The sequence below is a fragment of the Anopheles stephensi genome, chromosome 3, assembly GCF_013141755.1.
Source record: "Anopheles stephensi strain Indian chromosome 3, UCI_ANSTEP_V1.0, whole genome shotgun sequence".
Taxonomy (NCBI): domain Eukaryota; kingdom Metazoa; phylum Arthropoda; class Insecta; order Diptera; family Culicidae; genus Anopheles; species Anopheles stephensi.
In genome coordinates this window covers 18,979,280-18,991,808 of record NC_050203.1, presented here as the reverse complement: position 1 = coordinate 18,991,808, position 12,529 = coordinate 18,979,280, and the positions used below count along the sequence as shown (strand labels likewise).

At 49.3% G+C, this 12,529-nt stretch overlaps 2 protein-coding genes across 5 annotated transcripts; both read right to left on the bottom strand.

The window, feature by feature from the left end:
• Nucleotides 1–489: 489 nt before the first annotated feature.
• Nucleotides 490–9,991, bottom strand: LOC118511560 (protein Smaug). Of its 4 annotated transcripts, none has more exons than XM_036054792.1 (5): nucleotides 9,730–9,991; nucleotides 6,037–7,092; nucleotides 4,126–5,945; nucleotides 3,816–4,047; nucleotides 490–3,632 (listed from the first exon to the last, which is right to left on the bottom strand). In XM_036054792.1, the coding sequence occupies exons 2-5, from the start codon at nucleotides 6,837–6,839 to the stop codon at nucleotides 2,780–2,782; spliced, it is 3,708 nt and encodes a 1,235-aa protein (XP_035910685.1). In that variant the 5' UTR covers nucleotides 6,840–7,092; nucleotides 9,730–9,991; the 3' UTR covers nucleotides 490–2,779. The 4 variants fall into 4 exon arrangements, with proteins under 4 accessions (XP_035910685.1, XP_035910688.1, XP_035910686.1 ...); XM_036054795.1 differs by lacking the exon at nucleotides 9,730–9,991 and adding an exon at nucleotides 9,605–9,717; XM_036054793.1 differs by lacking the exon at nucleotides 9,730–9,991 and adding an exon at nucleotides 9,317–9,532.
• A 362-nt stretch (nucleotides 9,992–10,353) lies between these two features.
• LOC118509235 (sodium channel protein Nach-like) lies at nucleotides 10,354–12,356 on the bottom strand. The gene is made up of 4 exons (XM_036049544.1): nucleotides 12,043–12,356; nucleotides 11,108–11,984; nucleotides 10,982–11,040; nucleotides 10,354–10,903 (listed from the first exon to the last, which is right to left on the bottom strand). Exons 1-4 carry the CDS (start codon nucleotides 12,351–12,353, stop codon nucleotides 10,468–10,470), a joined length of 1,683 nt encoding a protein of 560 aa, XP_035905437.1. The 5' UTR covers nucleotides 12,354–12,356; the 3' UTR covers nucleotides 10,354–10,467.
• Nucleotides 12,357–12,529: the final 173 nt, after the last annotated feature.

Sequence of the window (12,529 nt, the reverse complement as noted above, 5' to 3'; positions counted from 1 at the left end):
GCTGCTGCTACACAAAATGATCGCTTCGCGATCATTTCACCTGTGCTACACCGCACACGGCATAATCTTGTTTAATTGATCTACAATTGAACTTGAACTGGGGTTTGTTTTGTTTGTTTTCTATGTTACATTTCGAGATTTTGAGCTGCTTGCTGCTGTAGCTGGAGGTGTGTAGGATTTAGAATGGCCGAGAAGTATATTCAGACCAGCTTTCTTTAGCTTAAGGATTTACAGTGGATTTCCCCCGAAGGTACAGCTTGGGGTTGTGCCTCTGTGTGTGTTTCATGGGTATAACTGGTAAAACGTTTCATCATGCAGTTACCCATTACAATTTTAATAGACAAAATGTGTGTTAATGTGCCAATTACTTTGTTTTTAAATAGGAAAGATAATGATTTGCTCAACCACTCTAATAGCACTAATAGAAAGATAAAACATACCATCAAAAGTGTTTCGCTTCGCGACTGCCCGTTTTCCTAGCCCTTTTTTTTCTTCCTTTCGAATCGAGTGATAACGGGCTGCCCATACACTTCACAACCATTTTTGCGCCAAATCGTCTTTCCACTCTTTCACCTGACAACCGCCGGTTTAGAAACCCTGATCGTTTTTTCTTAAGCGTGTCAAGCACGTGTTTCGGTCGTTGCCTCTACGCTTAGCTAATCTTCAACAATTAAACCCAATTTGGCAGTCTAATTTGGAGTGCGCCACACAGGGACAACACTCCTACCTATCGAAAGAAGGCTAAGGGATCGTGCCGGAATTCCGATGTGATGCCCTGCCACTTCCTAAAGCAACATATTTGAAATCATGCCTTAACCCAATGCTTAATCTGAGTGATGAGCGTTCCTACTGTTGCGCGGCGTATAAAGCTTCAAACCTACGTTCTCCTCCAATCTGTGGTCTATATTTGGCAACAATTGTATGTTGTTTTTTGTCGTAAACCTAACAACAGCTTACAGTATTCCACTTCCTAGTGGTGAAAGTGAATGGTTGTTTGTTAAGAAGTAACTAGAAGAAAGAAAACCATGTGTAACCAGAGAAGAAAAAACAAAACATCTTGGATGCTTGTTTGCTTAGGACTAATTTAATAGCCGATTCGCATCTTACCCGAAACAGTACAAGTGTAATAAATACCCACGAATTCACACGAACTACTACAAAGATCAAACGTGTGTCTGTGTGTGTTAAGCTATGCTCAATCAATTTGTTGGTAAAATTGTTTCATTAAACGCATTGGCTCTCTACATATAAATAGTGGTGATACCTTCGCAAATAGGAAACTTTAGTTAACAAAAAAAGAACAAAACCAATACGAATGTACGATACGATCGCTTACACTCTACGCCTTTAGAGCCAAAATGGGAAACTGGGTACGGGAAACGGTAACTGTCTGTAAGAGACGCACACCCTTCTCAGCTAGTGTTTGCAGTAATTAGCAATAGTAGTACTAGTAGTACAAGTAGTTGTGTGTGTGTGCTCTTTCGTTTCTTTTTTTCCCTTCCCCAAACTTTAAACGATTCGTTAGGTATATACCGGCTGGCTTTTATTGTTTAAGGAGTTAAGATAACCGTTCATCTGTGGACGATTCCGTCCCATTGTTTGCTACATCTAAAATGCATGTACTAAGTAGCGAACGCGTCCGCACGCACGCGCGTGTGTGTGTGTAACAAACAAACAAACAAACCTACTAAACACACACACACCATTGGTAAATAAACGTTTTGATCACAATTTGCGCTTACAGTTTGTACGCACCTCTACGTTGAATGCACACCCTTCCTCCTGGTGGGGCGGAATAGCGCTTGTCCCGCTCCAGTTCAGCACAGCAGCACACCCGTTAACCACGCTTATACAACTAAACAAAAAAGGGTTGGTAAGACTAACATTTAAAAAAATAAACGTAACAAGATAAATACTTTTTGTTTTGCAGAATACCCGCGTGACTTGGGGCTCGGTGTGTGGGTGTGTGTGTGTGTTAGGTAGGGTGCCGCTCGGTTTTTCGCGTTTCCGTAGCGCCTTAAAAGCTATTCCTTTTTTGTTTTGTAACTGGTATCCGGTATCCTCGAAAGGGGGGGAGGAGAGGGTGCCGTATCGTCAAGATAAGGAGGTTGTGCTCGGTTGTGCTGTACACGAAAGCTTAACACAAAAACACGTTCAACATCAAAACTGGTTCTACCTAACCCTAGATAGTGTGTATATGTATAACTGCTCAAACTGCTGGGTGAACTACTCCACTTAAACAAAACTTAATAAGAGCTTCGCCCTACGAGTGTTTTCTTGTCTGTCTACACGTTTGTGTGTGTGTGTCTGTTTACATTTATATATATAGTTGTATATAATAAGAGCCTTAACGTGGTTGTTTGGAGCGAAAACATGTTCTATGCATTTTTCTTGTCCTAATCATTTTACGAAATGGGGAAGGCTTTAAACAGCTACACAGAGGAAACAAAAAACACATCTGTACACCGTCTTCTTGAAGAAGGAGAAGAAGTACGCGACAGACACACACACACATAAAAAATACATAAACACATCTATCGCCTCTTATAAAAGGCAAAAAACACGTCCAACTCCCATATGCTTGGTTGGCAGCCCCCTTTTTCACGTCCCCCATTTTCGATGCTTCTCTAGCGCGTCGTTCGATTTCGGTTGGGTAACCCTTACAGCTACGGCTACTACATGGCTAACAGCTCTACTCCTGCTCATATCACCAATCACATTGACCACCCGTGCATGCGTGTGTGTGTGTGCTGCCTATCTCTTCAACCTAGCAGCTTCATTAGTTTATCGCCTGCTCCGTCATCTGCCGACAGAGAAATTCGAGTCGCGAGTTGATATCAACGATACTGCTGTTGTGGTTGCCGCCACCGCTGCTATCGCTTTGGCCACCACAATCTTTCGCCGTCAGCAGTGATTGCTCACCGGTCGCACCCATTAACCCAGCACCGCTGCCGGTAAGCTGTTTCATCGCACCGCCTCCTTTGCCCGTACCGTTGTCAACGATCTTCCCGCCGGTGGCACGATTTTCGCCCGACACGGAGCACAGGTTGTTCAGGAATATGGTCGGCGGTGGTGGTACGAGCGGGTTGGCGTTGTGATGGTGATGCGTAATGTTGCTCAGCGAGTGGCGATGAAACATAAAGTTGGGATGCTGCATGGCCGGTGGCTGTAGCGAGGGTGACTGCTGCTGGGCCGATTGCTTGTGGGGAAGCTGTTGCTGCGGCTGGTGATGCTGGCTGGTAGGTGGGAGGGACGGGTTGATGCCCGCCATCGGTTTCATGACGCCACCACCACCGCCAGTATTGCCGGTCACACCTCCACCGCTTCCATTGTGCAAGGTAGAGGCGAAGCTTGGATATGAGGAGCTTTTGTTATAGCTGGCGGTGCTGCCGGTACCGCCGGTGCCATTATTAGCGTGGTGGAAATACTGATGGGCCGTCATGACCTGTGACGATGCACCCGGTAGAAGGGAGTGTGCCGTTTGCTGCGACGGACACACGGAGGACGACTGCTGTGGTTGGCCCGCACTCAGATGGCTCGGTGGTACAAAGTACGGTACGGAACTTTTACGGTGCGTTTTCGCTTGCGATTCGTTGACATTCACCGGTTTATGTTTGCTGTTGGCGGTCCATCTAAAATTAAAGAGGATCAACTTGTATTAGTAGTTTTCTATCCAAAAAAGACAAAAAGAGGAGCAAAATTATGCTTATGTCGAGTTTTGCCGACAACCGATGAGTGGCGCCATCTAGCGGCTAGTAGCGCAAGTTTTTATTTAGAAGTCAATTTCTTCAACAGGATCTTCCGTTCGTCCTTACCTTGGCTTGTTCATACCGGGCCCGGCAACGTTCGTAGCCTTCGCAAAGTGTCCACTCTTTGGCGCTATCTGCATCTTTATCTTTGACACTTTGTACTTGTGGTCCTTCAGCTGGGCCGAGTGTGCGATGAACGCGTCGTTGTGCAGGGCACGCTCGACAATCCACAGGAATATGTTCAGGTACTCTTCGTCCTGCTGGTTGCAGATCGGTCGCATTACGATGATGGAACCCACTGGAAGGAGAAAATCGAAACTATCGAAATTGCTTGCTGCCCCCTTGCTAGCGAAAAAAAAAAAACCAAATGCCATACCCAGATCCAACACCTTCACAAACTGGCCAGCAATATCCTCCGCCTGATCCATGCCGATCGGCTTCATCGGCGTCAGCACGATGTTGGTCAGCTCTTCCAGCACCGTACCGAGCTGTGCCTTCTGGCCCGCGATCAGATCCTTCTCCACCTGCAGCAGCGTACCGTACCGCTCCCTTAGCTTCTGGATGCAGATCGCCAGCTTGTGCCGGGCACCCTTCGTCACACCGAGATTCTGCAGGTACTCTTCCGTAATGCCAAGCATCTTGTCGTACGTGAGGTTCGAGAACAGCCAGACGTACTTGTGCAGCCGCAAACTCTTCAGCCAGTGTGCGATGCTGGACATGCCAATGTTCGGGTGTCCACCGTAAAGCTTCATTAACCCGCCGCCCTGCTTGTAATCGTCCAGCTGCGTATCGGAACCGCTCGATGCCAGCGAGGAGCGTGGGCTTTCCATCGTTAGCGAGAAGCTGCGCGGTTTGTTCTGCAACAGCTGCAGGTTGGAAAGATTTTCTGCCGAAAGGCATTCGTTGTTTTGCTTCTGCTGCGCGCTCAGCTCTCCTCCAATGCTGAGCGCCGACAGGGTCGAAGGGGTCGTCAGACTGTTTGACCGACGCGTCTTCATCAGCGTACCGTCCAGATCGAGATCAAGCAGCGCACCACCACCACCAATGGAACTCGCTCCGTGTGACAGCAGGTTATGTTGCCCGTAGTTAGTGTGCAGCGGCGGAACGCGCAAGAAATCGTTTACATTACTGTTGAACGAGACCAACTTTTTGCCGTGCGCCGGTCCTACTCCGGAACCAGCCGGAGTGGACGCGCTGGCGACCGGCGGACCGACGTTAGGGGCGGCGGCCGCAGCTTCCGCTGCCCGGATAGCGGCCGCACTGCGCGTCAAGTAGTTAAACTCGTCCTCATTATCGAAATCACAATCGTAGTCGAATATCTCGGTACCGTTCTTGCTGAACGAAATGTGATCGTCGTCGGTGGAATCGTACAGGAGCGATTCCGTCGCGGCCATGAGATCGTGATGTGCGTCGCTTTCGACAACTGTAGGCCGTTGCTGCGATTGTTGCTGCTGCTGCTGCTGCTGCTGCTGGTTGTGTAGCGGCAGAGACACTAGGGAACTTCCAGCACCATTACTACTACCGGTGCTGCACAGCATTGATTGACTAGATGTGAGCAAGCTTTGTCCAATCGTCTTGCTAAACTCGTTCACCGCCTCGGATGAGGGCGGGTGCGCTGGCTGAGGCAGGCGGGGAGGGGCCGCCGTCTTCAGCAGCTGCGATGCGGCACTGTCCAGACAGGAGCTGGAGCTGGTGGTCGAGCTGGACGAGCTTGTGCTGGAGCTGCTGCTATTGTTGATATGACTATTGCTACTATTGCTGCTGCCGCCGGTCACCGGACCGGTCGTTGTCGTGTGATTTAGGCTTTGTTGCGATTTTGACAGCACGGACGGGGCGGACGGTGGATGGTGCAGATGATGCACCGCCGCCGGTACGATCTGTGAGCCCGGAGCCGTGCCTCCGGTTGTCCATGAGCTGGGAGCACCCAATCCGCCGCCGGAAGAGTTTGTCGAGGTTGACAGATACTGGACGTGTGGGTTGGCGGCGGCACCGCCGGGCACTGTGCCGTTGCTGCTGCTGTTGATGCTGCTGTTGCTGCTGGTACCACCGTTGGCCACACCGGCCACCTGCTGCATGTTGAAAAAGTTGCGATTCTTCACGACGGACGTCGCGGTGTTAGTGGTGGCGGTGGTAGCCGGCGGCAGGTACGACGTCGAGATGTAATCCTCCAAATGTCGCAACCAGTGGCTAAGAACGCTAAAAATACCACAAAACAAAATGGTTTAGTCAGTATTACTTTCACTTTCCAAGCACGAGCTACAAAACTCGACCACAAAACAGTACCCACCGTCGATCGTCGTTCGTTATGGCGGGATGAATCAGCAGATAGGACAGCGTCTGCTGCACGATCTCGGTCGGTACGAGCTGCCGGCACGCATCGTCCACCGCTGCCGGTATCAGCGACATATACAAACTCTTTGCCTCATCATTGCCCGGCGCCAACAGTGGCAGGTACATGAGGATATCCTTCAGGATATCCTCCTTCGTTTCCGGTTCTCGCTGCTGCTGCTGCTGCTGCTGTTCGTGACCACCATTGCCTCCTCCCTTCGCTGTCAGATGGGCGTTGTGTCCCGGCGATATTGCCGCCGTCGTCGCATTCAGTGCCGGAGATTCTTTCAGGATCGTCGCCGGAGCGACACAGCCACCACCGTCCGCAATGGTCGGGCTGGAGGATTTCTTTAGCAGCTCATACAGCGACGCCCCGTCGGTGGACGATTTGAGATTATTGTTCACGCTGTTGCTGTTGTTGTTGTTAATGTTGTTGTTCAGCTGAGTGGCACCGATTAGGAGCGACGCCGCGGCACTGCTGTGTCCGCTCAGCTGATAGTACCGCTGTACCAGCTTCCCCAGCAGGATCGTACTGTTTGCCTTCGTTTCGAGCTGCTGCAGCTTCGCCTGTGTGCTGTAGTTTTGCGCGAGATTGTAATCGATGGACACCTGCAGGAACTTTAGGTTGGCGAACGGTACACGCTTCAGCAGCGCGTACAGCACCACCGTCCGTTCGCAATCGTTCCACTGCTCGAACAGCGACGTCACCGTGCCAACCTGTTCGCAAAACATTGTCGATGGATTGCCGCCGGGATATTTCATTTCAGTGCTGCTGCTGCTGCTGCTTCTAATGCCGCGGGATCGATCGGGAGCTTGGTCGAGAGAGAGAGAGAGAGAGAGAGAGTGGCGTTGCCTACCTCGCCGATTATCTTCTCTGTCCCGCCGGTTTTGCTCGTACCGTGGTGTCACAGATAGCTTCCGATGAGATCGTGTGCTTCTTCTCCTTCTTGGTTCAACTGCTCCGGGAGCCAGTTACGTCCTTACTTAGCAAAAGTGTACTAGAAGCATTTGGTTTCTGTAAGAAAGAGCGAAAGGAAAAAACAATTAAATTAGAATTGTTTATCACTCATCACACATTCTGCCCCAGAGGTTTGGTCGGTTCGCCGTAGAGCTGTTTGAAGCGTTTACTAACGCAAATCACTCAAATCTGTTCCAAACAAACGTCGCCCTTCCCTCACATCCCCCCCCCTCCCCCCATCCCTCAACCAACCCCCGGCGTCCGCAAAATTTTCCCCTCAATATCACACAAAATATGGTGTTGTTTGTTACGATCGAGTGGGGCAGCAGTGGCGGTGTGCGTTGTGTTTTGCGTAAAATTCCGAAATTAGACATAAACCGGGTCACACAGCCAGCAACCGAAACGCTTACGCGTCATCGAGTGCGAGCAACACACACACGGGGGGGGGGCGGTTGCTATCGTTTCATAACCATGCCAGGAGCTGCCTTTGAGTGCCGATCGAGAGACCGCGTCAAGAGATCTTCTTTAACCGACGGCGGCGACAGCTCAGAGTTGATGGTTTTCCGAAACAAAGACGATCCTTTTCGGCGTGTTGATGCACATGATTGCACCCCTTCGACCCATCACTCTCTCTCTCTCTCTCTAGCTCTCTTGCCTCACACAATTCCAAATGGGGGGTTCAGCACGAGGGATGCGTTGTCTCTAAAAACTGCACGATCAACAGCGTCTTTCAACCTTTGACGCTACGACCATCACACAACCGATGCACAGCACGGCCGACACTGTATTTGACGGTCAAGTAGGAGGGCATCATCGTCATCCGCTCGTACGGCGTCGTGTTCCACCTGCTGCTGCTGCTGCTACAGGGATGCGCGATCATTCACGTCTTAAACGAGATGAGAACAGCGATGAGAAAGAAATGCCACCCAACCCTTTTGCCGGTGCGCGCGAGAACAAGGATGATGGGCCCGCTTCCGTCGCTTGTTTGCCCGTTGGCGCTCACCTAAGCGCACCTTCTTATCGCCTGCTCGGGATCTTTGCTTATCGCTTCGTAGCGTTTTGTTTGTAGCCGTTTGGCCGTTCTGTGCTTGTTTTTTTTTTTCTTGTCTTCGCCACTTCTCGACTATAGACAAACCCTTCAAGCACGTCGAAGACGTACGATTAGGCCTCGCTGTTATTGGCTAAATCCCTGTCTGCATATACGTATGTCTATAGCATTGATGAAGATGATGTGCGATTGATGGCAAAAAGGTCGCAGAGGCAAACAGTTTCCCCGCTGTTTTCCCGCTGCTTGAGTTACCTCTACCCCCCATTTCTAGTGCCCTTCAAATACTGGCGAATCGTACGATTATGGAAATCTTCCTTTCACGTTAACACACCCTGGCTGATCGAACCCGGTGGTGCACGCCGGCCGCGTGAGATCCGGTCACCGATAACGCAACACAACACCACCCGAACGCCGAAAATATTACCGGGTAGAACTTTCACAAGCAGTTAGAAAGTGTTTCGCAACGAATAGTGCGAAATGGAATTCGCGACCGGTCAACAAAGTCGCGTATTTGCTTGGTGTGTTAAATTTCACAGGCGTCCCGATTAGCGTCCAGCCATTTGTAAATCGAATCACGTTTGATCACGCAGCATCCGCCATTTCTCTCTCTCTCTCGATCGCGATCAATCACCTCTGTTCTCAATACAATTGTGATTGATCTTTGCAAGGAAAAATGGGGAAATGATTCACTGCAATAAAACGGCGTATTATGAAGGGCATTTTTAATGCACCTTTCCTCACATTTACTTGCGATGCAATGCAAAACACGCTGCCAGCGGCGACATTTTACAACGCGCCATTTTACATCCAAACCAAGCTGCGATTTCCAGCAAGATAATCCAGATCCAAAATGAAATCCTTCCAGCACAACACACCGTCGCAGTAGGCGCCTTTCGGTTGCCAGCGGTTCAACGCGCCATTGACCCGCACCGAAAAGACCGCATCTCCACAGTTCCGTCTTTTGGCCGGGTGTTTTCCCTTTTCCGTTCCGCTTTTTGGGTGGGGAGAGACGGCAGAGTTTAGCTAAAAGCAAAGTAAAACAAAAAAAAACTTTCCAGCCATATTTTTTTGCACCGTGCGTGTGTATGCGGCGGCAGCAGGCGGCATCATAAACCACTGCTCGTCAAATCACGCCGCAGGAAGCACATGCGTGGAACGGCCGTACCGTCGTCCGCCGCTTTGTGACAACAGCGAGAGAGAAGTGTGGTTAGCTTTTTTTTTTTTCCTCCGTACCCGCCTTTTCCAACTTCCGGGGCCACACCACCAAACAACAAGCGTCTAAACTTCGATGGCGTTCTAGTGTGCTGCGAAGATGGGGCTTCCGCTGGCTACACGCACTCGGCTACCTCACATTCCATCGGATGTGCCGTTTTCCGGTACGAAGCGATGCACAAATTTTGCACAATTCCGACAGGGGACGCGCGCGCCTGACTGGCACTGTGTGAGAGTGCGTGTGTGTGTGTGCGTATATGGTGGTAAGATTTTCCCTCGATGCGATTCACCGCGCGACACCACACACACCTTACTTTGTACACCACTGTTGGCCGAACCATTGGCTATCGGAACTGCTTTTCATCTGGTGGAACACATTTTCGCTACTTCTACTGTTGGACGAAACATTTAATAGGTCGCACGGGAGCCCCTACCTGGGTGGTTGACTTTCTACGCGGGGGCAAGCCTAATTTTCACATCACACGCGCACAGCACATACACACACGGCGGGGGGACACACGCTTTACACACATACAACAACTAGAGACGCACCGACACCCGACGGCGTTTCCACTGCCGGAAAATGCGGGAAGTGGTTAAAACTACCGCGTGGATGGAAGTTGGACTCCACAACAATCACAGCTGATAAAAAATGGGGTGTACAATTAAAGTTATGAACTATTGACGGTGAAGTTATTTATTGACAGTTCCGTCTTTGGCGTCTGTCACTGTGCGCGGTTGACAGGCAACGGTTCGGCGCGCTGGTTTTTGACCGAAATCGTGTGAACCGTAGCACAACGGTGCACGTTTGTGGTGCTGCGTTGCGATGCTGGTGGGCTGTGTGTGCAAGATGTGATGCAATTTGCATACTTTGAGGCGTATTTTTGAATTCAGTGAAAATAACCCAACAAACGCTGAGGGAATTTAAATATTTATGTAAAATCGTTGTTTTCGTGCTTATTTTTTTATTGATTTCATACCTTAATTAATGTAATAATTTGAATAAATGTTGCTCAATGGTTTAAATTCTTTTTTTAATGACTAAGTGATTTATTTACCAGCTTTTGTACTTTTAGTTTACAACTTAATTAGCTTCGAATTTATCGGAAAACTATTCTCAGGGCAGTACTAGCCCTCCTGTGAGTACTCTTACTCATTGTTTTCGTAACTAATTATGGCATTATTCTCAACTCATCAATATAGTGTTGCTTCCAGCGACGCGTTTCCAACGGATGCATCCGCTTTTCCATTCTCCACAGCGTGTCACCACCATCCCGGATGGCTCGTGCCATCACTGCCTTGCGTCTAAAATATCCCAACGGCTGATGTCCCGGATAGTCTATGTAAGAGATCGCATTAACCGTGGGCGACGGATGCGTTTTGCTTTTGCTCCTCAGTGCATTATACACCGTAAAAGGAATCACGCCGAACAGAAACACTGCCTCGATTATGCTCAGTATGGAGCCTCCAAAACATATGCCAAGGATTCCGCCAAAGGTGGCCACCAGTGTTTGCCAGGTGACGAATGGTTCGCGCCTATATTTGAGACAGTTGGTCGAGCGAAAATGAACGTGCAGCACCCCGTAAGCGGAAAAGTTAAACTCAGGACTGGAGAGACAGAGAGAGAAAGAGAATAAATCTGTTTTAGTCCTTACGAGGATCCTCCGATTGTCAGTAGATACTTACACGTAGGAGTCTTTCTTAGGATTGGAGATAGTATTTGTGATGGTGTGAACTTCATTTTTCTGTAAATTTATAGCAGCGTATAATGGGTTACTTATTTTAAGCTAATAGCATCAAAAAGTGCCTTACCTCGATAGTGCAACTAGGATAGCAATGACATTTAATGTTGGTTCGTTTCGAGTCGCTACCGATCATATTCGCCATCTGTTCCGACGTAAAGCTGACCCGCTCCTTCAAATCCAGCAAACACAAAAGATCACGAAACCCACAGATGGGCACCTGCAACAACTCCTGCAGTTCAAACGTTTGCTTAAACAACGGGACGCACCGGCACACCTCCGCAGTGTAACGCAACTCGCACTCGTTCATACAATTGCTGTACGTGTACGGGACGCTGGTCGTGACGTTGCCCTCATCGTCGAACGCACATCCTCGCATCGCGACCGGTATATTCCTCAGCGAAGGACTCGCCGTAACGATCGTAGGCAAAACGGACACATCCGTCTCCTTGCCACGCTGTACGATGGCGGTATAATCCGAATAGTCAGGAAAATCGAACGATCGATGCACGAAAACCTCAATGCCGTACGAAAACCGATTCGAAGCCATATAGTTACTCTCGCCAATATCCATCATCACCGACAGTCCTTCCCCCTTTCCAATGCCGGTAACGTGAATAGTCTCCTGAGGAGTAATATTTAGCGATCGTGTAAATATTGGCTCCAGAAATCTGTCCGCGTTGAAGGAACAGCAGTAACCGGCGAAAATCTTCGTCCGACGAAACAAGCTACTACACTGGACCGGTTGCATTAGCCAGAAACAGTGGACCATCATCGTTTCGCAGGGTGGAGCAACTTCAAACGCGATGCGTTCCGTGTCGTACCCTTTGGACGTTAGGAGCTGTTCTATTGATATTATTCGCTCGTCGATAGCACGATAATCGTTCAGTCGGGGTAACGAGTACAGCAAATCTATCGTATCATTGCTTTGTATGCCCAGGTCCAGTCTGTTTAAAAAAAGGGTTATCAGGGGTCAGGAAATCATCATCGATCGTGGCCACTTACAACTTCCGTCCGAGCTCCTCTGCTTTACCCGAATGAATTTTGTTAATGTTGCACAGCGTCACCGATGGAAAGGCAATCAGCGACACCGGGTACGAGGTCGTCTCGATGGTGGTTATCGTTGGATTGCTTCGGAACTGATCCCAGGCCGAGTTGGCCAGCAGTAGCGTAAACCCCAAACTCACCATTGCTATCACACTCCAGACGAACCGCAACAGGATGTTTCCCTTGATCGCCTTATTCCGCCCAATGTAGCGTAGTCCGTGCAGGGAAGAGTTTTCACAGAATATCCAAAATGTCTGTACAACCGTCATGGACGCTAGCTTTAGGGCGCTTGTGATGGATAAGGATTGAACCATTTTTCGAGTATAAAAGCGGGCGAAGACTTTACCGCTACGAGCCAACAGATGGGTGTTATATACGCTAGTTTTTCGATGATAAAATATTCACCCTCCATTGTGCTGGTACTTGGCCGAAATGTTGTGTTGTT